The 23,861-nt window shown below is 35.2% G+C and overlaps 1 protein-coding gene across 1 annotated transcript in view; it reads right to left on the bottom strand.

Moving 5' to 3' along the window:
* Positions 1-7,337: 7,337 nt before the first annotated feature.
* LOC106665584 (neural cell adhesion molecule 1-like) overlaps positions 7,338-23,861 on the bottom strand; it is a gene marked incomplete at its 5' end in the record, with an annotated part of 57,242 nt that continues 40,718 nt past the window's right edge. Inside the window, 4 exons of the mRNA XM_014392081.2 lie at positions 7,338-7,637; positions 7,711-7,837; positions 17,525-17,741; positions 20,060-20,187. Coding sequence (XP_014247567.1) covers positions 7,722-7,837; positions 17,525-17,741; positions 20,060-20,187 — 461 coding nt within the window. The remainder of the gene's footprint in view (positions 7,638-7,710; positions 7,838-17,524; positions 17,742-20,059; positions 20,188-23,861) is intronic.

The raw sequence follows: 23,861 nt of genomic DNA, 5'->3' as shown, positions 1-23,861 counted from the left end.
ATTATTCTTAAGTAGTTATTTTCCCGGGCAAATCGTGCAATGTACGGAGCTGGTTGCAAGTTTCTATTTCATCTTAGTCGGAGTGACAGAAAACCATCATTGGTATACGTGACCGGTAACCCAACTGTAATGAGCTCGTCCTAGTTTACGCTGTACTAATTTAGGATTAAGAGATAATCCGGTTTACAGGATAAAGCCTTTCATTATGATATTATGATATTAAACATGTTCGACCTAAAAATTGTTATCATGTAAAGCAGGGTAAACGGAAAATTGCCATCCGACATTGAATACGGACAGTTATTAGTCTTTTCGAAAGAGATGAAAAAATATAGAATTCTAAGCGATTCTATGTTTTATTTTCAGCCACATATTGATTTTATAGATTAAAAGAATAATTTGAAAATTAATAATCAATTATGAACATTATATATTCAGATGTTTTACCAATCAAAAGAACATGTTTTTACACAAAAAATATAGGTTTTAAAGTTTGAAGGATTAAAAAATTCTTTTGACTTTTGGTTTGTTTTACCTCTGGTAAAATGTTATTACACAGAAGGGGATAGAATTTACACTGCGCCATTTCATAAATTTGGCTCTAATACAAAACGAAAGCCAAGACAAAACCAACATGTATAAGATTAATTTACCCAGTTCCAAACCATATAATATATATAAGGAACGTTCAACTTCGTAGGAGGCCTCCACCTTTTATTTACGATCTGCACATTCTCCCGTGATCGATCTCCTGACCTAGGCTTTCCCTCCTGGAGCGTATGCTGTTGATGTTCATCATTTATCATCCCGTCATCAATACCGCGTTGCGGCCAATTCAAATCCATGAAGCTTTCCTTCATGTTGGGGCCGAATCGGTCGTTGTAACAGAGACAAAACAGTCCAATCTGGTTCAATGGGTCACAGCTATCTGGCTATAAAAGTGAAATTAATGGTATAAAAATATTTCTGAGTTTTTATCGCTATAGCAAAAAGATATTTTTTTACCCAGTCAATTTCAGAACAATTTTATGAGAAATCATTATCTCAATCGAATTACTGCAGTGTACTACCAAAAGCTTTGAATTTGAACTTCTTAGGTTAACATACAGCCATGTTTAGAAATAATTCATGTATGTAATAACTCATGTAATACTGATGTTTAATATTAAAAGTGCAATATTAAAAAAATTATAATGTACAATGAAATTACTGTATAATTGCTAACATTTTGAGTTTTTAATGGCACAAGTTTCAAGGCATGTTGATATTAAAGACAGAATTACTTTTATAAGAGGTTTTACAAATAGCCTTAATACTCATCTAGAAGAACCATCAGCTGAGCCATATGTCTGGTTAAATAATGATTATTTACTATAAATTAACGTGATAGCAATAAATATATTTCCACTTTGCCTTGCACTTCTGTTTATTTCTTTGTTGATAATCATATAATAAATACTATTTTATTGCATACAATATCGCTATATAATAATTTCCTTGAAAATCTTATAATAAAACATTTTTTCTGTTAAGTAATTTCAGCCGTGTTATTCCTTGGTTCCATATAGAGAGCGTGTAGGATCGCCACACGTTATGAGAAATCAACTTGAGTACGGCACCTAGTCTTTGGGTCCCCTGTTCCGATGAAAAAAAAATTATGTGTTTTATTTTATGTGAATGTGTAGTAAGAGAGGGCCAACGGCGGATTATTGATTACACGATCGATCCTCTACTAGATTAGTTATAATATCTGTGGAGGGTGAGGAATATCATGTACTCCACTACCCTGAGTGAATAGTTTGTAAGTAAAAAAAATATATATATATTTTAGAGTGAGTGAGAGTGTGAATGGAACCGATTGAATCCTTTTTTAAAAAGATAGTTCCTACTCACAGTACGCAGGCAAGAGGTTCAAATCAATTCGATCACCGAGGCTTCAACTGCGCCCGGACCCCTCCATCCGAACACGACGCACCACACACTTGTCAGATCGGTCAAAACCTTGCCCACACCAATCGGGCCGATCGGTTCGTCCCCCTTGGGGATCAACTGCGGCATCTCGAGATACGAAAGAAGTGGAAAACTACGAAAAGGCAGCACAGCTTCGTGTAGTTCATCCGATGCGAGTGACGAAGATTCTGAGGGAAGGAACAAACGAAAAGGATGTACTAAGTCTATTGGAAGAGGAAGAGGCCCTCAAGATTCAGGTGCAGGAGCAGGAGGTACTGGCAGTGCTCATCCATCAGGGGGTGAAAGTACGCCCGGGGATCAAAATGGGAGAAACCACAGTCCATCCAACAGAGGGCGAGGGAACCAGGGGGATTGTCCTACTGGGGGTTCAGTCGGACGTAGACGCTGTGAAACGAGGTTGAGATAGAGTCAATCCTTAAACAGAATCACAGAGGTGCAGGAGATTGAACCGACCTCACCTAAAGAGCCCGAATCAAATAAAGACAACAAGCCACTGCTTAAAACTGTTTCAGAATCAACATCATCAAGTCCAGTAAACAATGGAGGGGGAAAACGAAACGTCCTTATGGGCAAATATCTAATGCTGCAGCGTAAATAAAAAACCACACTCACTCCACCATTTATCATTCCTATGGAACTGATTGTGTTGAGGGTGAAATGACCTAACTGTTGAAAGGCTCTGGAGCCCAAACTCGGCGACTGGACGGTTAAGACCGAAATCTTACCCCGGACTGGCAACGCCCGGGTTTGGTGATTCTCGAGGCATGCCGGTGATTTATCGTAAATTAAAAGCTGGAATTGTCGGTCGACTGCGAGAGGTGATAGGCTCAACTTTGAACGTGCATGTGAAGATTTGACCTTACATAAATCAGTAATCATATTCATTTTGGGTCATTATGCCGTCATTATCCACATCTATTATCATATAATCTTTTCGAAATGTTTAAACATCTTTATGTTATCAATCGTCACTAATTTTGTTTTATTACTAATGCGAGTTACAATGAGTGTACAGATTTGAACTTGTATGAATCAGTAATCAGTAATTTCACCCTTACAAAAAGGACGGGAGGTCAAACCACTTTACCATTTTTTTCATATTATCATCAATAACAATTCTACGGGCTGAACCGAGATTCGAACCCAGAACCGCTAGCATGGCCGATAGTCGGACGCCCTGACCTTTCGGCTTTTCGACAGCTGTCTTCTTGAACTTTTATAACTTTTTGTTAAATTGTATGATTTCTTTTCGAGAATTGTGAAATGAAATTGTAGTTTGGTCGTCCTGGATTGCCTGTCTACAATGTTTTGGCGTTTAATAATCTTTAGTTGCTGTGGGTCAATTACTATCAGAGAAAACTCTTGTGGGGGTATCAAATGCAGCAGTTTTAGCCTATATTTAAAAAAATACTTTCTGATGCATTATTTTTTAAGGGTTTTGGAACATTTTGTCGTTTTTCATTGGTAAATTGATATACATAGTTAAAAGTTCAAATTTTCGTAAAATAAATTAAAAATATGTTAGTACTATTAACATTATTATCGTTTACTGGCTTTGAAAAACAAAAAATAATTATTAGTGAAATGCCTATTTGATCAATAAAGGCACATGACATACCAATCCGACAGATCCTTTTTGAACAACGGCATAAAAGTTTCAAACTTTTTTCGTCAACCAACCCGCATTTTGTGAACTCAAATGCTGTTTGCCGGAATCGATCTGCACCGAAATTTTAGGAGAGGGCACGAAATAATAAATACCCGGTAGAAATAGACTCATATTGGGTCGAAAATCTGTTGATTCAAACTGAGAGAGTCGAGCGTTCCCGAGCTTTATTTTGCCTTTTCCGTTTCAGACACATTCACCGGCTTGACAGCTACTTGGCTCGGAAATGAAGTATGGGCCTGGAGGGAAAGATTTTTATCTAAGTAGCCGGCATTTATAGCATATGATTAAGTTGGATTTCGGGGCTGCGTGGTTTAGGACGTCTCCCTCCTCTGCCTCGAGGAAAATAAAAATTCAATAAAGCCCTAAACACGCAAACTTATCAAAAAAATCCTGTTTATTAGACTAAGCTCTCGTGTTCAAAATTTGTATATAGAATATGTTGATTAAAGTGTGTTTAGTCAGATAATGTTTATAATAAGTAAACAAGGTACAAATATACTTTATTATTGTGGAGTTATTTTTTGTTGATGTTTGTTTTAGGCCGTATTTTATGATAAGTTCTCACCAGATTTGAAGTTTTAACACAATTCTCAACCTGTTACAACCTCTAACAAGAAAACAAATAACAATAAATTTATCGTTTAATAATTAGTTTTCAGATAAAGGCGCGGAGTGATTTGAAATGAAATAACAGTTCGGAACGATCAAATTAATAATAATAATACTGTCGTCTGATGACACAAATTTTCAATCGCGCGGTTTCACACGTCCCACTGACACGTGGCTGTGTTTATGATTTGGGTGGTGGCGTGGCAAAGCGGCTGAACTAGCATTTGCTAAAGCCTTTGTTTGATCTGCTTCAATCTTGAAATTACATGTCTGTTTTTACTGGCGGATTTTCGAAGATGAGACGGATTCCAATTATTTAAATTTTTGTAAGTTCCACGAGCTGGTGAAATGGCGCCTTAACAGTATGCGTGTTGTGGGTGTTTTGTGTGTGTGTTTTGTGTGTGTGTGTGTGTGTGTGTGTGTGTGTGTGTGTTTTGTGTGTGTGTGTGTGTGTGTGTGTGNAGAGAGAGAGAGAGAGAGAGAGAGAGAGAGAGAGAGAGAGAGAGAGAGAGAGAGAGAAATAACGACTAGCTGATTTATATGTGTATTTTTATGCCTTGCCTTGGGCTTGTCTTAAAGTTAATCAGTTATAACTTTCCCAAATACATCGTTTATTTAATAAGGAGTTAACTGGAAGATAGGAAATTTTGTGTCTCGTAAGCACTGACTTTCGGCCAATTGCTACTGGTGTACCCCAAGGCTCTGTCCTTGGGCTCACATTGTTCAATTTATTTATTAATGGTATAACCGAGCCAAAGTGTGCCCTATATGCTGATGACACCGCTTTTATGGTCTCGTCTTTCACGGTAGATACAATAGCTCGGCATCTCTCACTAGCTCTTGAGAAAACATTTAATTACTTTTACAGGTGGCGGATCAGACCCAATGAGTCAAAAACAGAGGTGATTCTGTTCACTCGCAGAAGGCCGAATGTTGATTGTTTTGTGAGAGTAAATGGAAGGTCTATTCCATTGAAAAAAAGAAGTGAAGTATCTCGGTTTGATGCTGGACTCAAAGCTCACGTTCACCAAGCACATCAACACGGTATGCGATAGAGGAGTGGCTCTGATCTGCAATTTATTTCCGTTGTTAAATAGACACTCTGATCTGAGTATATTTAATAAAAAGTTAATTTATTATTTGTATATTCGACCCATGCTGTTGTATGCGGCTCCTGTCTGGTCTAATACATGTATCACCAACTACAGGAAGTTGCAGGTTGTGCAGAACAAATGCTTGAGACTGATTGGTTCCTTTTACAGGTGGACGCCAATAGACTACATGCATTCAGTATTGGAGGTGACTAGTGTCTCTACACAAGTCCATAGTATAACATCAAGATTTTGCAAAGCTTGTGAACTTAGTGAATACACTAATATTAGAAATATTGTTAACTATGAAGCTGCCTCCTTGCAGACACTTTACAAAAAATATAAGTACAAAAAAGTGAAGCACATTTAGCTGTAAATTAACTATATAACGTAAGGGTTGTTTTATTTTTTATTTTTTTCCCTCTATGTTAATATTGAGATATGTTTAAATTAGTTCTTTTTACTTCAGATCAGGTATATAGGCAGGAAGTCTGAAGCCAGTCTTTTAATTTCTTTGTAAATACTGTATATATTTTGTAAATAAAAATAAATTTCAATTTCATGCTTTGCCTTTCTCACTTTCACTCTGTTTCTCTCTACCTATCTATCTCTTTCTCTTTCATTCGCTTTCGTCAGTCGGTCTCTCTCTCTCTCTCTCTCTCTATTCTTTCTTGGTCTCTTTCTGAAAAACTTCGTATATTTGTACGTATATCATGAAATTAAGTATGGGGAAGAGAATAAAAATAAAGATCCGCTACTATACAAATCATGTTTTATTAACATACTTACATATACAATACTTAGACAACATCATGTAATGTATTTACAAACGGGATTCTTGTTTTATTTTTTATTTAAAGAAAATCAAATTTATTGTTCAATACAAATTAAACACCCAAAGAATGCCTTCAAGTACATCAAGGATCGAAGAAATAGGCGGATGGATCGAAAAGGTTTTTTTATATGATGTTATTAACAATAAAAACCACATATATCACAATTAATCAAATTATCTTATTTATATAAAACTATATCGAATACGATATTTTCTAGAAGTTTCTTTTCTTATTTTTCACATTTTTTTAAAGGGACAATTTATACACAGTGCGAAGACCTAAAAAAGGGGATAGTCACACCTAGTCATTTTTATGTTGTTTTTTTATAAACATTTTATTTTTAAAACTAGCATACGATCCTAATTATGTATTTACATCAATAGAAAACCAAATACACAAATATAGTATTTATTTATTTATTTTTTTTGGATTTTTTAAATATTATTTTTTTCTATAATTGCTTATTATTTTGGACAGTTCGACTTGTATTTAGTTGCAGAAATATTAAGTTCACATACATAATTCAAAATAAAGTTATATTAATTTGAGTAATAAAGTTTACAATATGCAGAAACATTAAAAAAAATTGGACGTCTGTATTTATAGTAAAATCTGAATTAAATTCGAAAGGAATAAATTGATTTAAAACAGGGGCGAGAATTCTTTAACTGTTAATATCGTTAAAACTTCATTTAGAAACAAATCGTGAAATTCAAATATTTTTACATTCATTCACAAATTTGGCATTAACTATATACACCGTTTTAGTTTTTACCATTAGGACGTCCCCTTCTCAATGGGTTTAGAAAGGATAGTGTTGGCTATTGGTAAATATAGTGAGCTGTAAAATAGATTTGAAAATAGCGCTAATCGAGTTCTGTACAATGAAAGCTCATTCAAGTTAAAAAGTTGCACGACTTAGACCTTTATTTATTGGCGATAGTCTTTAATAAAACATGCAAATCTGCTCACATTTATTACGCAGAATTTACGTGTTGTCAATTAACAGATATTAACATTCAAATTCAGCTAATTTAAAATAAATGTACTTTTTTTTATATTTATCTAGATCACACATTTTTAGAATTATTTTTATAAACTTTAGAGTGATAGAAATTAATATAATTATTTACAAGTAATTATATTAAAAAGACTAAAACTTTTTTTCAAAATATTCTATTAAAAAACAACTTACAAAACAGACAGGCTATACAATAAATATCATAATCTTAAAACACATACTTTATCTCAAAACTACACTCTAGCGACATAAAAAGGGTATATACATAACACGTTTATACACCTGATAGTGAAGGTCGTTTTGAAGTAGAATCCATTTTCTTCTAATAAAATTTGGGTCAAGTGAGAAGAAGAGCGTCCGTACATTTTAAAATCCGCTATAGTCTTAGGTTGTCATCGTTTGTAACTCGCCGGTCGGTCATCTAATCAATCAGCCGTCTTCTGCAAAATAAGTCGTGAATTTGTGGTTTCAATTTTTTTTTTTTTAATTTCTTCTCTGAAACGTCTTCTTCACCTTGTGCGCAATTAGTTCCAGGCGAGGCCGAGCGTCGCTAGGACGAGAAGGAAGAAATTTGCGCTGGCGAGATTGGCCGACGCCGCCACCAGCTCCATGTCCTCAAGGCTCGGTTCTGACGGGTAATCTGCAAAAAAAAAATAAGATAAGAAAAAGCTGAATTTACAGGTTTAAAACAAAATTAGGTTTTTAATCGATACATTACAGCTGGTGATAAAAAGGTGTCCTGATTTTAAGAGGAAATATTTGGTTAAACAGAACGTCTACTTAGTCGTCAAGTATCCTGAGGGGACACTTCAAAAAGTGTAAAAATTTAATAAGTTAACAATGATTATTTATTTTAAAAAAAACATGTTTCTGAAAAAGGTTTTATGTTGGTAGACGTCAGTGAGTGGAAGAATGCTGCTTGGGAGTTTTCCTAGACGTGATGCAGCCTCCAATCGAGTGTTCCAACCAAGCTTGCTCTGGGAACTCAAGAGCAACTTTCCATAAACTTATTAGCTCATACTAAAATTTGATGTGCACAATAGGTCCCTTAAAGATCACATCGGAACCTTCTTCTCATTTCATTATGCCGAAGCGAGTGTTCCGCTGGGCAACACCATTGACAAAATTTGCAGACGATAACGCCATCACTTCAGGAAATGTGCATCCAAAATCATCCAGGACCATCTCTCATGTTTGGAAGAACAGAAAGAAATAGAGGAATAGACTCAACAATATCAAAGCTCAGCAAATAACCTTTACCCTGCGCCGATAACTTCTCTAATACAGTATAAATCTGTTCCTCTCCCAACAATCAATATCCTCCGTTATATAGGACTTTACATAAGAAAAAGACCGCTTGATAAAAGATAAAACATAATAAAACGTACAATCTATCTAGATGTACGGAATCGAACTGTAAGGTTCAACCAGAATTAAGTCCAAAATATTCGAACTATTGTACATCTTCCTACTTGCATACAACCTCACTGTCAACCACAGTACTCCAAATCCTTATTGCTTAAAACACCAAAACGTCGGCACGTACTTCGTCATAAAAACCAGGACCCTCATTCCACCCCTTAGTCCAAAACATTTCGTCTGTGACCCTTCCAAAAAATTCGCCAAGACGCCTAAAGCGTCAATGATATTGCAATTTCCTCCCTAGTGGAGAAAGTGTACTTTTATGATAAGAGTCCAACTAATTGGTTACTTCACAAATTTTGAAAATTAAAATTCAATAAAGACAACAATAAATTGAATAATAACAAAAATCGCAAATATTTAATGATTAATATTGCTGTGTGGTGATGGTCATACCCGTCAACTATCAACAGTTTTCAACATATAGATTAAAATCAGCCTACAAAGAAAAATATAACCGTTATAAAAAACCTTTCTAAATGATTTATTTCATACAAATTTCAATAAAAAAATTTCTGTAAAATATAATAAATAACATTACGACACAAATATTATTTCTCATTCTTTCTTTTACTCGTAAAAATCACCAATAGCGCCATCAATCTTTAGTGTTACTTCCACGGTAAATTACCATACGACAAATATCAATCTCAGAAAGACAAATGCCAGTTCAGTAATAAAGAAACATGAACTGTTAATCTTATTCCGTGCTCATATGAGGCTTCGTCATGTTAATGACCTGAAAAACGACTTAAACATTCCTTCTAAGGAGAAACGTGCCGCCACCGTGCTAAGATTTGTGAAATCCTTAAGTCCTTACCAATGTTTTCTTACCAAGTAATGCATAATAATTGCCAGGTAGTGAAGTGTTATGACCTTCCACTATCTGTTCAAAAATTACAAATGAAAACCTTTTTCCAATCATAAAAATATAACAACTTATAAGGCGTAAAACACAACAAATAATGAATAATGAAAAGAAATGTGTAACAGTAAATAATAAGATTTAAAATAATAAAATATTGCGTTAATGTTAAAATGGTGTTAATTTATTTGCTTTAGCTTCACACTAGTACGATTGCAAATAAATACCACGAATTGGAGCGTTTAGACAAAACGGTGGTTACTGTCTGGGTACACATGGGTTTTGGAGAAAAACGAAAAAGCCGTTCCCAACCTCAGGACATAACCATCTCGATCCGGCACTCTGACGCTAAAAATGCATTAAAAAAACTAGATTGAATGAAAGGGCAGCGTCGGTGGGCCGGATCGGTAGAGAAGATTTCGCGTGTTAAGAGCACTGACGATAGATGTGGCCCTCGGCGGATCTGAATCTTAAAAACGGGGTCATCCTCACACGATTAAGAAGAGTCCATGCGAGGTTGACCAAGGAACTTACTTTTGGGCCAAAGCATGCAGAGGAAGGTTGCTCCATGTTTCCGACCTAATTGAACGTGCAGTTCCTTGGCTCTTTTACAACCCTATACGAGAATTATACATAGGGGGGCGTCGGTGGCCGCAAGGTTTAGTCTTTGACACGGCGCTCATCACTGTAAGGTAAAGGTCCCGGGTTCGAATCCAGCGGCCCTGCATTCGAATCCGACATACTTACAAATGGGCTTTTTTTCAAAAACACCGGCACCCTGAGGGTTTATATGACCCAGCTGTTGCGAACCCTCTTAAAAAANCTTATATATATATATACTTGAGTGCGCCAGCAAGTATCAGTGTCCTTTCATCCGATTCGTTGAAGGAAACAGGGTTGTTCTATTGTATGCATAATTTGTGTTGAGAGTGAATGAATTTATTAGCGTGAATTTGTGACGTTAAAGGGTCAATGGCGGAATGTTGAGTACCCCCATCGATCTCAATTATGCTAGGTAAATAGGAGTGAATGTATTTATGATTTTATGTGAGTACAAATGGTTTGGAAATGCGTGCGTTGGGTGCTGAAACGAACTAGCTGTTGACAGCACCCGGAGTCCAACCTCGGTGGCTGGACGGATAAGACCGAGGTCTGACTCCGGACAGCCAATACCCACGGTGGGTGATTATCGAGGCCTACCGGTGATTTATTGCAAATTACAAAAGCTGGAATTACCGGTGGACTGCGAGAAATGATAGGCTCAACTTTGAACGCGTGTGTATACACGTACGTGCATGTGCAGATTTGAGCTTACATAAATCAGTAATCAGATTCATTTTCGGTCATTATCCGTTGTTATCCACATCTTTTATCATATAATCTTTTCGAAATGTTTAACATCTTTATGTTATCAATCGTCACTAATTTTGTTTTATTACTATTTTGTTATTGCACTTATACGTCAAATAAGGTTATATAAGTAAAAAATCTTAAACTTGATGTGCTTTATGATTTTATTAGCTATGTCGATAATTAATTCTCAAAATTTTATGTTTCAAAAGAGCTTAATATTTTTAACCTTGTAGTCAACACAGCTGTACATAATCTCTAAAGTTAATCACTTTTGTCGGTCTTTTATGACATTCTTAGTTTTAGGAAGTCATTTGATTCAACCAGTGTAATATAAAGGTTCGACATAAAAACGTTGAAAAGGTCAAAAATGCCGTCTCAGAAAATTCCTTTATCGGTGATCGGATCAATACGTATCCTGTATCAAGGAGTACTACTAAAACATTTCTTTGGACAAGTTTGGTACAGTCAGCAGGATGGATCGACGAGCAAGGGTAAAAGACCGACGGAGAGATTAGATAGAGCTTATAAAGGGATCTGTTTCAATACAGTTTTGCAGAAAGTTTTTAGAATTTGGATGATATTTAGAAGAATATCAAAAATAATCGAACTGAATTATCTCTGTGAACTTATCGCAAACTACCGTAAAAAACCACAAACCGATAAGAATAAAAATCAAAAAATATTCACGAAATACGCGGATTTACATTAAAAACGTTTCCTTTTATGTGCTTTATTTTTGAAGGGTAAACTGTAAAGGTTCTTTCACATTGGTTTCATACAAAAATATTAAAATATTGGTAACACTTGGTCAAAGAGTCAGCGGTGATCTTTGTGATAACAATATATAATCCTTGATTGAACACTGCACTCTCCTCACCATTCATCATTTCTATGACAAAATATAATGCAGTAAACAATATACATTAATCACAAGTAAGCAAATAATAAACTATTATTTGATCCTTTGATTTACTACTTGCTTGGCGTCGCCTTCCGATAAAATTGTTACCTAAGAACCTTAATTATGCGGGTAGGTGGAACCCATTATCAAGAGTTATAATTTAGTCTCGAACTTCGAGATAGCGATGTATTGGCTTTCCGACTGTCGTCTGCCACAATGTAAGGAACACATAGAAATTTTGTGGGTACTTTCTCAAAAAATTATCAAATGATCACTCATCTTCCATAGCCTAATCCAAACTTCTTGTCTTTCACTAGTTTTCGTGGTCCGCTTGACCAATTAATATCATACAGTTAATTAAGGTTTTTAGTTGAGATAAAAAAGTCAATGTCACGAGCGGAATTCGAACCCCCGCTTCGGCTAGATACGCCGCTACTCTACCACATGAGCTATCCACTCGACTTCGAGTGACTAGCACGGGAAAATGGCATTGATGTTTGCTGCTGGAACATTGTTGTTGGGGCTGGTTTATTTTCCCAAGAGCTGCGATTTAGGAGTAAAAAAGCTTTGAACCTAAAGATAGATTTCACGCTGTCAAGAAAGACAAGAAGATAAAAAAAGTGTCACGAGTGGGATTCGAACCCACGACCTTCGGCTAGATACGCCGCTACTCTACCACATGAGCTATCGTGAGTTCGATCCACTCGGACACTAAATTCCCATCTCAACCCCACCTTTTGAATTTTCCCTCTTTTTTGCCATTTTTCAAATGTGAAATCTATTTGATTCTCGGGGATAAATGAAATCGCCACGGAGAGCTTTAGTGATGATATACTTCATTTTAACTTATTTATTCACTAATTTTCGTGGTCCGCTTGACCAATTAATATCTTACAATTAATTAAGGTTTTTATGACATTTGAAAAATGGCAAAAAGGAGAGAAAATACAAAAAGGTGGGTTGAGATGGAAAGACAGTGTCCGAGTGGATCGAAGTCACGATAGCTCAAGTGGTAGAGTAGCGGCGTATCTAGCCGAAGGTCGTGGGTTCGAATCCCGCTCGTGACACTTTTTTTATCTTCTTGTCTTTCTTGACAGTGTAAAATCTATCTTTAGGTTCAAAGCTTTTTTACTCCTAAATCGCAGCTCTTGGGAAAATAAACCAACCCCAACTAACACAGTTCCAGCAGCAAAACTCTAGGCCATTTTCCCGTAAACTTTAAAAAGGGAGGAATGGGAGGTAAATAGGAAATACAAATGACAAATTAGATACCTGACGTATGTTCCATCAAGACTTCAAAAGGAGCCCCGGCATTGGACATAATACGTTTAGGCAGTAGAATGTAAAGAAAGAGGTTGTGAAGTTCAAGAAATACCCACATCACACAATGAATTCAATAACAACCAAAATAAAAGATGAAGGAGTTTCATCTTAAATCAACTGATATAAAGAGCACGATCGATAGGTGGTCCTGATAGGATCTGAATCGTAGAAAAGGTATCATCCTAACCTAATTGCAATCCTAAACCTAGAATGAGGTCAAGAGAGGTTGTTCAATGTGTCTCACCAAATGGAAGGGTGAAATTCCTTAGCTCCATATACACGGAGGAATGCCACCAGATTTAAAAATTGCACTCCAGTATGGAAGCGAACATTTGATCCCCTGATTGATTACTGTAGGAAACAGAGACGTTTTATTGTAATAGTGATAAATATCTCGTTTTGTGCTCTATATTGGATACATTGAGAGTGAACGTATTTACTAAAGTGATTATTTAGTGTGAGGGAGCCAATGGTGGAATATGAGTACCGATGACCTTCAATTAGACTAGTTATATAATTATGTAAAAGAGAATGTCAAGTACTCCACTACACTAATTGAGTGAATGTTATCTAAATCTGAAGGTCTGTATTTAAAACAGGGTTTTTTAAGCTATTTCATAGCAGAGTTGAACTTACATAATTCAGTAAACAGAAAAAAAATTTAGACCCTTATTAAAAACGTAAAGGTTATATTCCAGACGCCCAACGGAAAAATATGACAGGACAAGACTTTAATGGGAAAATATTGTCTTGTAAAATACGGACTCGTGTTCAGTATGATCTCTCTTCGGCTGGTTGATTATAACCCTACGTACAATTTTTTGATCAAGATAAGTGTAAAAGATGTTCCTTATCTTTTTAAACTTTGAGAAAGATGGGCCAACTCGAGCAACTAATAAATGAAAAACCAATCATCATAGATTCAATGTCTCAAGAAACTATTTTTAAAATTGAGTTCAATAATTATTTAAAAACTTCTCCCCCCCCCCCTAGAATATGACCAAAATTGTTGCCAATAAATACTGTTAATGATTAAACAAATGTCTGGACGGCGAAAAGGCTTTTGCAAAACGAGTGAAATGGACAGCTAAGCTCAATCAAATTTTTACCCGTTATTGACCATCGGGACATATTGTGTTCTTTGTTGGGATTTCAGAGTTTAATTATTTTTATACTCCCGTGAATAACGTTATTTTTCAATATTTGTTTTCAAAATTTGATGTATTTTTGAGATTTAAAAGAAAAAATTCAATTAAACCTGAACACTTTCTGAATCAATCTATCCCACATTGTTCTAATGAAAGTTAATTTTATGTAATATTAAGAAGGCGAAAAACGTTTTTCACAAAAAAGACTAGTTAATTATCAGTTTTATATGTAGGTTTTCCTAACGTTTTTGGATCGTCTTAAGAGAAAAGAAGCCCCTGTAAATACGCAACTTTTATTTTGGCAACGGTAAGTCCCTTTGGTAGGTTGGTAAATATTTATTTATATCAATCAACATGAAATTAAATTCTTGTTCAAATAAAGATTTATAATCCTGTACGATAAATAAACCTAAATAAATAAAGATTTGTTACGTAAATTTTTTTATGGGAAAAGAAGATCAAGATTAATTTAGCTGTTTTGGTCCGTCATTCGTATTTGTTTTTAGCCATCTTCAGTGCTGAGTCTGCCTCACAGACACAATTTTTATTTTTATATATTTATTTTATATTTTTCAATATAAATATTTATATATCATATAAATATTTTTCAATAATCTTTGGAATTACTTCTGACAGACCAAAAGAGTTGAGATAGATGAAAAAAATTGGTCTCAAAAAATAATTACAGTTCGCTTTTAGACTCCGAAAGTAAATTTCACAATTTAATTTTTTTTAAGTTTTAAGTACACAGTGAAATATTTTTTTAAAATGAATTGTAAAGAAGTGATGAAAAACTGGATAGGTGAACGAGCCAACAATGAATAAAAGGGCATAAAAAGATGTAAAATTTCTTTTATCAATATTGCAGTCTAAAGTTTATTAAATAATCTGTTTCTGATAGTAATTTATGTGTGGTGATTAGTCACCGTTAATCGATATTTATTTAGAAATCGTGAGATGCGGTCTGGTGTGATGTAGTTTTCAGAAAAACATTTCCTTTATCGTGCCAACGTTTCGATCTTTATTGAGATCATCTTCAGGGCCTGGGATTTACAAAATTTCTGTATAATCCTGAGAGGATAATCTGACCAAACCATTACCAACACATTTTTTCCCTTCGTCGGCTCTTTTCACCTCAATGAAGCCGACGCCTTATACAAAAATGTCTTTTCTATACCGACTTCCTTCCCCACCCCTTCAACACCAAACATATATAAACATAAAACAGCAAAATCTCACTGGCACTCTCGACACGACACGCAAGAATGGCACAATTACACAGAAGACAAACGCTTGAGTGAGTAGAAATACTTTGATTAAATATAAAAATATATATATGTATAATGTAAACAATGTTTTGTAAATCCCAGGCCCTGAAGATGATCTCAATAAAGATCGAAACGTTGGCACGATAAAGAAAATGTTTATCTGAAACCTACATCACACCAGACCGCATCTCACGATTTCTAAATAATTAGTAATTTATTATTATACGTTTCAGTATTAAGACATCGTCGTAAAAATTGCACACTCTAATATCATGATCTTGCTTTTTCCCCCATTAGCTCACTTACAAATAAATTTTTAAAGTTATTTTCTTTTCAGCTCAATGTTTTTATATTTACGTTTTTAAAATTGGGCACTGATGAAAACGAAAAAGAACAAAAACGTTATAATTCTTTCCATGGGAAAACTTTGACTGTTGCCCATTTGTTCTCCGCAAAAAAATCCAACTCATCCAAAACTGTGAAGGTTGTTTTTTAATCGTTCAAGATGTAAATCAGGCTGTTTTCCTTGTTTCTTTTCCTCGTTTTCTGACCGAATTGGGAGGGTGTAACACGTGTCCGACACACGTGTTTATCTTCCGCGGCTTTGTCTTCGATGCCCGATGAATAAAACATAGACGCGCCTTACAAAGGTGGAGAAGAGAAAGCACACAGGTGAAACTCTTTGAAACTCCCACCCTGGTTTAATAAAAAAGAAAGTAAACAAAGAAACAAAAATTTATTGGGAGAAAACTCATTTCTAAATTCTAAATAAAAATCTGAAATTAAATTATTATTAAAGGTATCTAAGATAGAAATCTCCAAACATTATCAAGTTATAATAATTTGTTGTTATCTTTAATGGTAGCGTAAAGTTATTCACTTAAATTTAGTACAAAACCAAAGTAATTCTTGGTAAAACTAAGAAAAAAAAGATACGTATTATGATTATGTATTAAAAATTATTACTCATAGTTGTGAAAATTTTTTGTGATATTCTGGTATAATGTTTGTTATTTTCACATTTTAACCAAATCTATATTAATTTAGTATTGCTCTAACAATAATTCTACTGAACATGTTAATTCTAAGAACGTACAAAGTATTTATGTCAACCGACTAATTTTTCAAAAGAAACTTTAGTCAAAGTTTCTACAAGTCAAACTTCTTTCAACATGCACACACGTCAAAACTGTTCCAAACGTATTAAGAAATAAGGAAGTTCTAATAAGGATAGTTACATACAAACGATAAAAAATAAAGAAAAGTTTGAACGAAATTAAGAAATAGAAGCTGTTTGCTGAAATCATCAACTATGTTTAAAAGTTTTCTGGTCAATTATTTTGTAAAAGAAATCAATTGAAAGGGAATCGTTACAGTTACCTCGTTTCTTGAACATTAAATTCATATAAGAACTGTTGAAAAAATCGTCGAGAAGAAAAATAAATTCCTTTTATTCAAAAGTAATTCGAGAGCTAAAATGAAAAAGATTTTATTTTGCCAAGGCTTCGTCTATCTCGTTATCAACCGATGCTTAAAAAAATCAACTTGTCATTTGAATCTTGCTACAAAGAATTTTTGATCAAAGTAAATTTTTTGTATAAAAATAAGCACGTCGCCTAAACAAGAGAGCTTTGATATTTATTACAAAATTCGTTATTAGTATTAGTAATAAAAAGTATCACATTGGCCAGTCACTTTTTATGTAGAATTAATTTATTTCAGTAATGTTTTCTTTTAAATGGATAGAATATAGTCAAATAATGTTATATGAATTAATAAACTTTTCGCTAAGTGGCGATAGTTTTAATGAGCTTTGCTATTGGACGGGTCGGGAAATCCAATGAATCTGCCGTAAACATAAACTCGGCTATAGTTTAGTATAATTAATCAGATTAGACTTGAGCCGATCATGTAGAAAAATTCAAGAAAACAGCTCGAATATCATGGAGGGTTATAGGAGGATGAAAAGGAAAAAATATTGTCTGCTCGTTACTGAAAATAAATTCAAAGCAAAGTATGAATTGGTATGATGTTAATAGTCATGTACCGTATATTTCCTCACCGGATCCGCGGGTGTAGAACTGGTACAGGTCCGAGACTTCGTTCCATCCGTATCTGTTCTTCGCCTGAGCGATGGCCTCGAAGACTGAGGCCGCTTCCAATCCACGGATGTTGTACGACATGAGGTGTGAGAATGTTTCGCCGTTTTGCGGATGGAGGATCACTTCGTGCCACTTGCCGTGTTTCTGATGTGTATCGTTCATCTGGAGGAAAAAGATTGAATTTAAAACAAACAAAAAACACAATAACAATCACATTCTTGAATTTTTCATTAAAACCCGAATATCTTCTTTACCAGAAACCTAAGGACATGGCGTCAAATGAAATAAAACTACTCTTAAAAACGGCCCTCTTCTCGATGAAACGGCCCTTTTTCATATCAACCCCCCTAAACATTCCCGGTTTACGATTTGGGAGACAGCGCCGGCCGGGAGCGGAAAATAATAAAAAATAAAAGACGAGCAGTCGGACGGGGGAAAAAGAACTGGTGAATGGAGCATATTTTTTAGTTAGGTGGAGAGAACAGGGTTGTATATAACGCGTTATGTTCTACCAAGTCCGAGCCTGCTGTCTGCAATGTACTCGTACACGACTGTTTTACTGCTGATATTGCTTTAAACATAACATAGTTTTCTACCTTTGTCAATGCTCCCAGATTAAAAATGTACTTCATTTACGACAAATTTACATACAGCGTTTACTCATTCCCTCCATTTATATATTTATATTTATGCACTTTAAAATTTATTTTTTATTATTATGAATTATGTAAACTGAAATTTTGTAAATTGTAACATTGAAGCCATCGTTTTCTTCGGTTACGACTTGTTTTTTCAAGGTCGCAGTTATTTAGTTATTTTACAAATTATATATAGAAACAAATTTAGTCATTCGTTTCTCATCAATAGCAATGTCAATGGCAATCTGATTCACAGAGGAAGGATTATCCTCATCCGATTAAGCCACACAAAAGCCTCCATCACAGATTAGATCGAAAAAAGGCAAAAGTAAAAGTGGATAAACTCTATGGATGTTCGATATAGTAAGCGTAGGATAAAAAAACCCTCATAAAGACTGGCACAGTTAGAAGGTGTTAAACTCAGATGAGTGGTAAGACTTTTACCGGTCATTGGCATCTAATAAAACACCGTTTGACTTCGAATGTTAAGAAACCGATCAATGGAGGCATCATCTGGGATACAAAGAACACTAAGGGAAAGGATTTGCACCAACGATAGCCAATGACCTAGTACCCTTTAAGAGAAGGATTGAGTCGATCGATTTGACTAAGGAACTAGGAAAGTACAATAAGCCAGGAGGCTGCAGTGCTTGAGGAACAAACCCCCCCAATTCCTAAGTATCCATCATCATTATCACTATCATTTAAGGGTGGGCCATGCGAGATTGAAACACGGAGACTTTTGAAGGTTGCAAAGGCTCTATATAGGGAGCGCGTAGGAATGTCAGTCGATGTGTGAATGATGAATTGTTCCTGAGCACAGCAGTGAATATCTAGGTCCACTTTCCGATTCTTGGAGGAAACAGGTTTGTTTCATTGTACAAAGTAATGATAGTTTTTTGAACCTAGCGTGTGATGATAGTGAATGTATTTACTAGCGTGAACACTAGCACGTGTATAGCCGATGAATGGATGTCGAGTACTCCATCTCCATATCTGAGGCAATGGTATGTCAGTCCAAAAGCTCTTACATACCTCTCCTTGTACGTGGACATAACATTCCACATTAGCCATAGTTAGTTTCTAAGCTACTGATAAATTATGGTTATAAATCGCTGAAGGAAAAATATATTAAAAAGCTGTAACATCAATGTATTGCTAACTGTATAGTAAAGCGTAAAGAATTGAGAAGCACAAGGACTAAACCTTGGGGCACCCCGGTTGTTTAATTATAGGTGGTCAAACTGTGGTATCCATATATGCTAGATTTTGATTGAATTGCCATTGACAGCTCATCAAATGTTGCTTCCAACGCTTTATGTTTATAAAACGAGCAATCCCAGCTGCTTTCAATCAAATTCAGATTTATTGTGTTTATTCACTTTCCCCCTTGGGCAAATTTTTAATTACATCCCCGGTTCGAATTGTATTGGAATTGGAGCAGACGACCGGCGCGGCATGGCGCGGCACGTGCCATACCAAGCAATTGATGCGGTCTTCAAAAGAAAATTGGTCCAAGTACTAAAATCCGCATTTTAATTATTGGCCCTCGACGGAAACCCCCGTTGTTTTTGTACATACTGCCGGATGTGGAAAGTGCGGCAGAAAGTCTTATGAATAATTCATTGGGGCCGGTCCGTGTATTTCCCTCTCAGAACACTGTAGATTTTATCCATGTCAACTCCAATCTCTGTTCCGAGTTTGTAAATGACGAGGAGATTGTTTTTAATCAATTATGCGTTTATTCGTGTAAAAATTATTCGGCAGTTTTACAATCTCAAGTCAGTTTTCAGAAATTCATTAAAAGCTTTTATCAAGAATAATTAATACAAGAACCCTTACCATTATTTTCCTGTAGAGCAATCTCACTTCCTCCAGTGGTGGGTAGCTTTCGACCATCCATGTCAAGTTGTAGCTGTCTTTGGCACGGCTGAAAGGTGCCGACCGGAATTGTGCCGGGCTAGGACGACCTATAGAATCAGAAAAAATTTAATAATTATTTTAAATAATAAAACACAAAATATATATACCATTTTTCAGTCAAATGAAACTTTTTTCAATCAAATGAAACCTTTTTTCAATCAAATGAAACCTTTTTTCAATCAAATGAAATTTTTTCTAATCAAATGAAACCTTTTTTCAATCAAATGAAACCTTTTTCCAAGCTTTCCAAGCAAATGAAACCTTTTTCCAAGCAAATGAAACCTTTTTTCAACCAAATGAAACCTTTTTTCAACAAAATGAAACCTTTTTCCAAGCAAATGAAACCTTTTTTCAACCAAATGAAACTGTTTTCCAATCAAATGAAACCTTTTTTCAAGGAAATGAAACTATTTTTCCAATCAAATGAAACCTTTTTTTCAACCAAATGAAACCTAAAACCTAATGATAATAATTATGTAGAGGAATAAATAAATGACATTATAGTACTAACAATAATTTTTATGATCACTGAATATTATCGAAGTTTAATTAATTGGGATAGAAAAGAAGCGAGCAACAACTTTTTGTGATAGAAATTATAAATGATGGAGTGGGGTGGAGTTCAATCCTTTTCAAAAAGGGCACTCTCAACACGACACGCAAGAATGGCACAATTACACAGAAGACAAACACTTTGAGCCCTGAAGATGATCTCAAGAAAGATTGAAACGTTGGCACGATAAAGAAAATGTTTTCCTGAAACCTACATCACACCAGACCGCATCTCACGATTTCTGAATAATTATCGATTAACGGTCACTAATCACCACACCTTTTTAAAAACATGATTCCTACTCACAGTAAGTTGTTTCGCAACATTCCGGATTTCCGAGCCCTTTAACTCATCATCAGGTTGAAGGGTTTCTACAAACACGTCTCCCGACATGAATTGCAAAAGTGAACCCGCTGATACCCCCGCCAACGCGAAAATGCCCTTCAACCTGATGATGAGTTAAAGGGCTCGAAATCCGGAATATTACGACACAACTTACTGTGAGTAGGAACCATCTTTTTATAGCATTTTTCAGTCAATTGAAACTTTTTTCCAACCAAGTGAAACTTTTTTTTCAATCAAATGCTTGTAAAAAGTTTTCATTTGCTTGGAAAAGGTTTCATTTGATTGAAAAAAGTTTCATTTGGTTGAAAAAGGTTTCATTTGCTTGGAAAAAAGTTTCATTTGGTTGAAAAAAGGTTTCATTTGCTTGAAAAAAGGTTTCATTTGCTTGGAAAAAGGTTTCATTTGCTTGGAAAAAGGTTTCATTTGCTTTGAAAAAAGTTTCATTTGCTTGGAAAAACGTTTCATTTGCTTGGAAAGAGGTTTCATTTGATTGAAAAAAAGTTTCATTTGACTGAAAAATGCTATAGATTTTGAAGTTTTTCAAAAAAATGAATAAGACCGTAAGTTGAATTGACGTTATTTTCTTTAAAAATAATAAAGTTTCATGAAAACTTTAGAAAGTATCCAACTTTTGAAACTATGTAAAACTTCACAGAACAACGCAGCATCCTCAATCCCGGCCGAGATTTCGCGGGTGAAAATTATCTTAATAATTCAAATTATCTTACAAAAACTAGACCGATTTCCAGATATTTTTATTTTTCAGCATTTCCAAGATTCCCAAGGAAAAGGGGTACATTATCTGTTATGGATAGAAAGAAATTGTGAATGAATAAAAATGGTTTTAATGTTTAAGGTGTCACAAATTAATACTTTATCCTTACATTGGTAAACATGTAACTTATCAAATGCCTAAAATACGTAGAAGCGGCTACCAGACATTTTTCTATGGTTGTAACCAAATACAGTCAAGAAATATACTATGTATACAATTCTACGATCACTATTGCATTTCCACCCAGAAGGGTTGTCATTCCCGATTGGCTGACCCTCGGGTCTATCAAGAGGAATTCACCTACCCCGTATGCTAGATGCCCAGGAGCTGCATGACAAGCTTTTATTATGTGGGAGTCATAGCAACCTCTGCATAAGAGCACCTGCGCGGGCTTTAGCCGAAGTTTTCGTAGGTTCTCGAGTGGCCATCAACAGGTCGTGTTCTCCACACAAAAAGGCTTCCCGCCTACGATTATTATTATTTATTATTACTATATTATCCGTTATTTATATATTAATAGGGATACCTAATTATTATTAATACTTGGAAATTTTGATAATTCAGAGTTTATGTGTAGCTGGTTCACTTTACACTGACAGGCACAAAATTCCGTTCATTTACAATATAACTTGATTTGTATATATTTTTATATATTCATCAAAGTTTCACGTTTTTTAACGTTAATAATTGAGTCTTTGTCTAAAATCTAAAAAAAATTGCTTAGGAAAATGAAAAGTAAAATAAAAATTAAAAAAAGACGGACAGATAAAATTTGTTTTAATTTTGTTTTAGATTTTTAATTAACATTTCAATATCGCGTATTTCCTCCTCTTGCCTTAATTACATCTTGAAGCTGCCCCGGCATACTTTCTACCAGTCCGAAAATATCTCTTTGCTGGAGGTTAGCTCATTCTTCACGAAGAGTTTTTTCAAGATCGTGGAGTGTATGAGAAAGTGATGGACGTGCTCTTATCCGTCACTTGAGGTTATCCCATAAATGTTCGATGGGGTTCAAGTCTGGAAAACGGGCTGGCCAGGCTAAGACTCTGATGTTATGCATATAAGGGTAGGGAACGCGTGATTTTCCAAAAATTCATCCACATAGCGAGTGGCTGTCAAAGACCCTCCACGAACAACAACCAACTCTGGGCGACTCTCTATTGAAATTCCCGCCCACACCATCACTGAGCTACGTCGAAGAGGTTAGCTCTGGTAAAAATTCAGACCTTCGTACCTTTCATTTTGCCTTCGCTCATTCACGACCATCTGGAGATCGTGGAGGAAATCTACACTCATCTATAAATAGTACAGCAGACAAATCGTCCAAAGAGCAATGGCTTTGTTCTCGAACGAATGCGAGCCGTGAAACACCGTGTGTTGTGGACAATTCTGGTCCTCATAAGGGGCAAAAAGCCATCGTTCCATTCTGACATAATCTTTTTCGAGCAGTGCGTTCAGAAATTTGGACACCTCGAACTTACTGGAGCTGAAGAATCGCTTGAACAACAGTAAGGTGCCGGTTTCACAAAATTCTCAAAGTCGAAAAGGTCATTCTGTGGTTCTGTTACCCTAGGGCGTCTGGAACCGGACTTTCTATGGTAAGATCCAGTTTCTCGAAAACGTCGAACATGTCTAACGGCGTCTCGCAGAGTTTCGTAGGGAACTTTGATGGAAATAGACATACGTGATGGACGACCATCATCAATAAGTGCCACACCACGCGCAACATCCTCAGCATTAAATGACATTTTTATGTTTAAAAATTGAAATTGAAAAAATTAAGATACTAAACACTTTATTGCTTCAGAATTCAAATGAGACTAAATAAACATTTTAAATAAAAAGCAAACATTGAAAAATCCTTTATCCTTATTATGGATTAAGTGTGTTTTAGTCCAGTTGATATTCCAAATTTGAAACAGCATAAACACATATTTATTGATAAAAACAATGCAACAAATTAAGGGCAGAAGTTTCTTTTATCTAGAAAAAGAAAGAAAAAAAAATCAGTTGGGTGGAATTTTTTGTTTGTCATTGTATTTAAAAGA

The sequence above is a fragment of the Cimex lectularius genome, unplaced genomic scaffold (assembly GCF_000648675.2).
Source record: "Cimex lectularius strain Harlan isolate CLEC.00 unplaced genomic scaffold, Clec_2.1 scaffold471, whole genome shotgun sequence".
Lineage (NCBI taxonomy): Eukaryota > Metazoa > Arthropoda > Insecta > Hemiptera > Cimicidae > Cimex > Cimex lectularius.
Note: the sequence above shows the minus strand (reverse complement) of the source record. Positions and strands in the feature narration are given on the sequence as shown.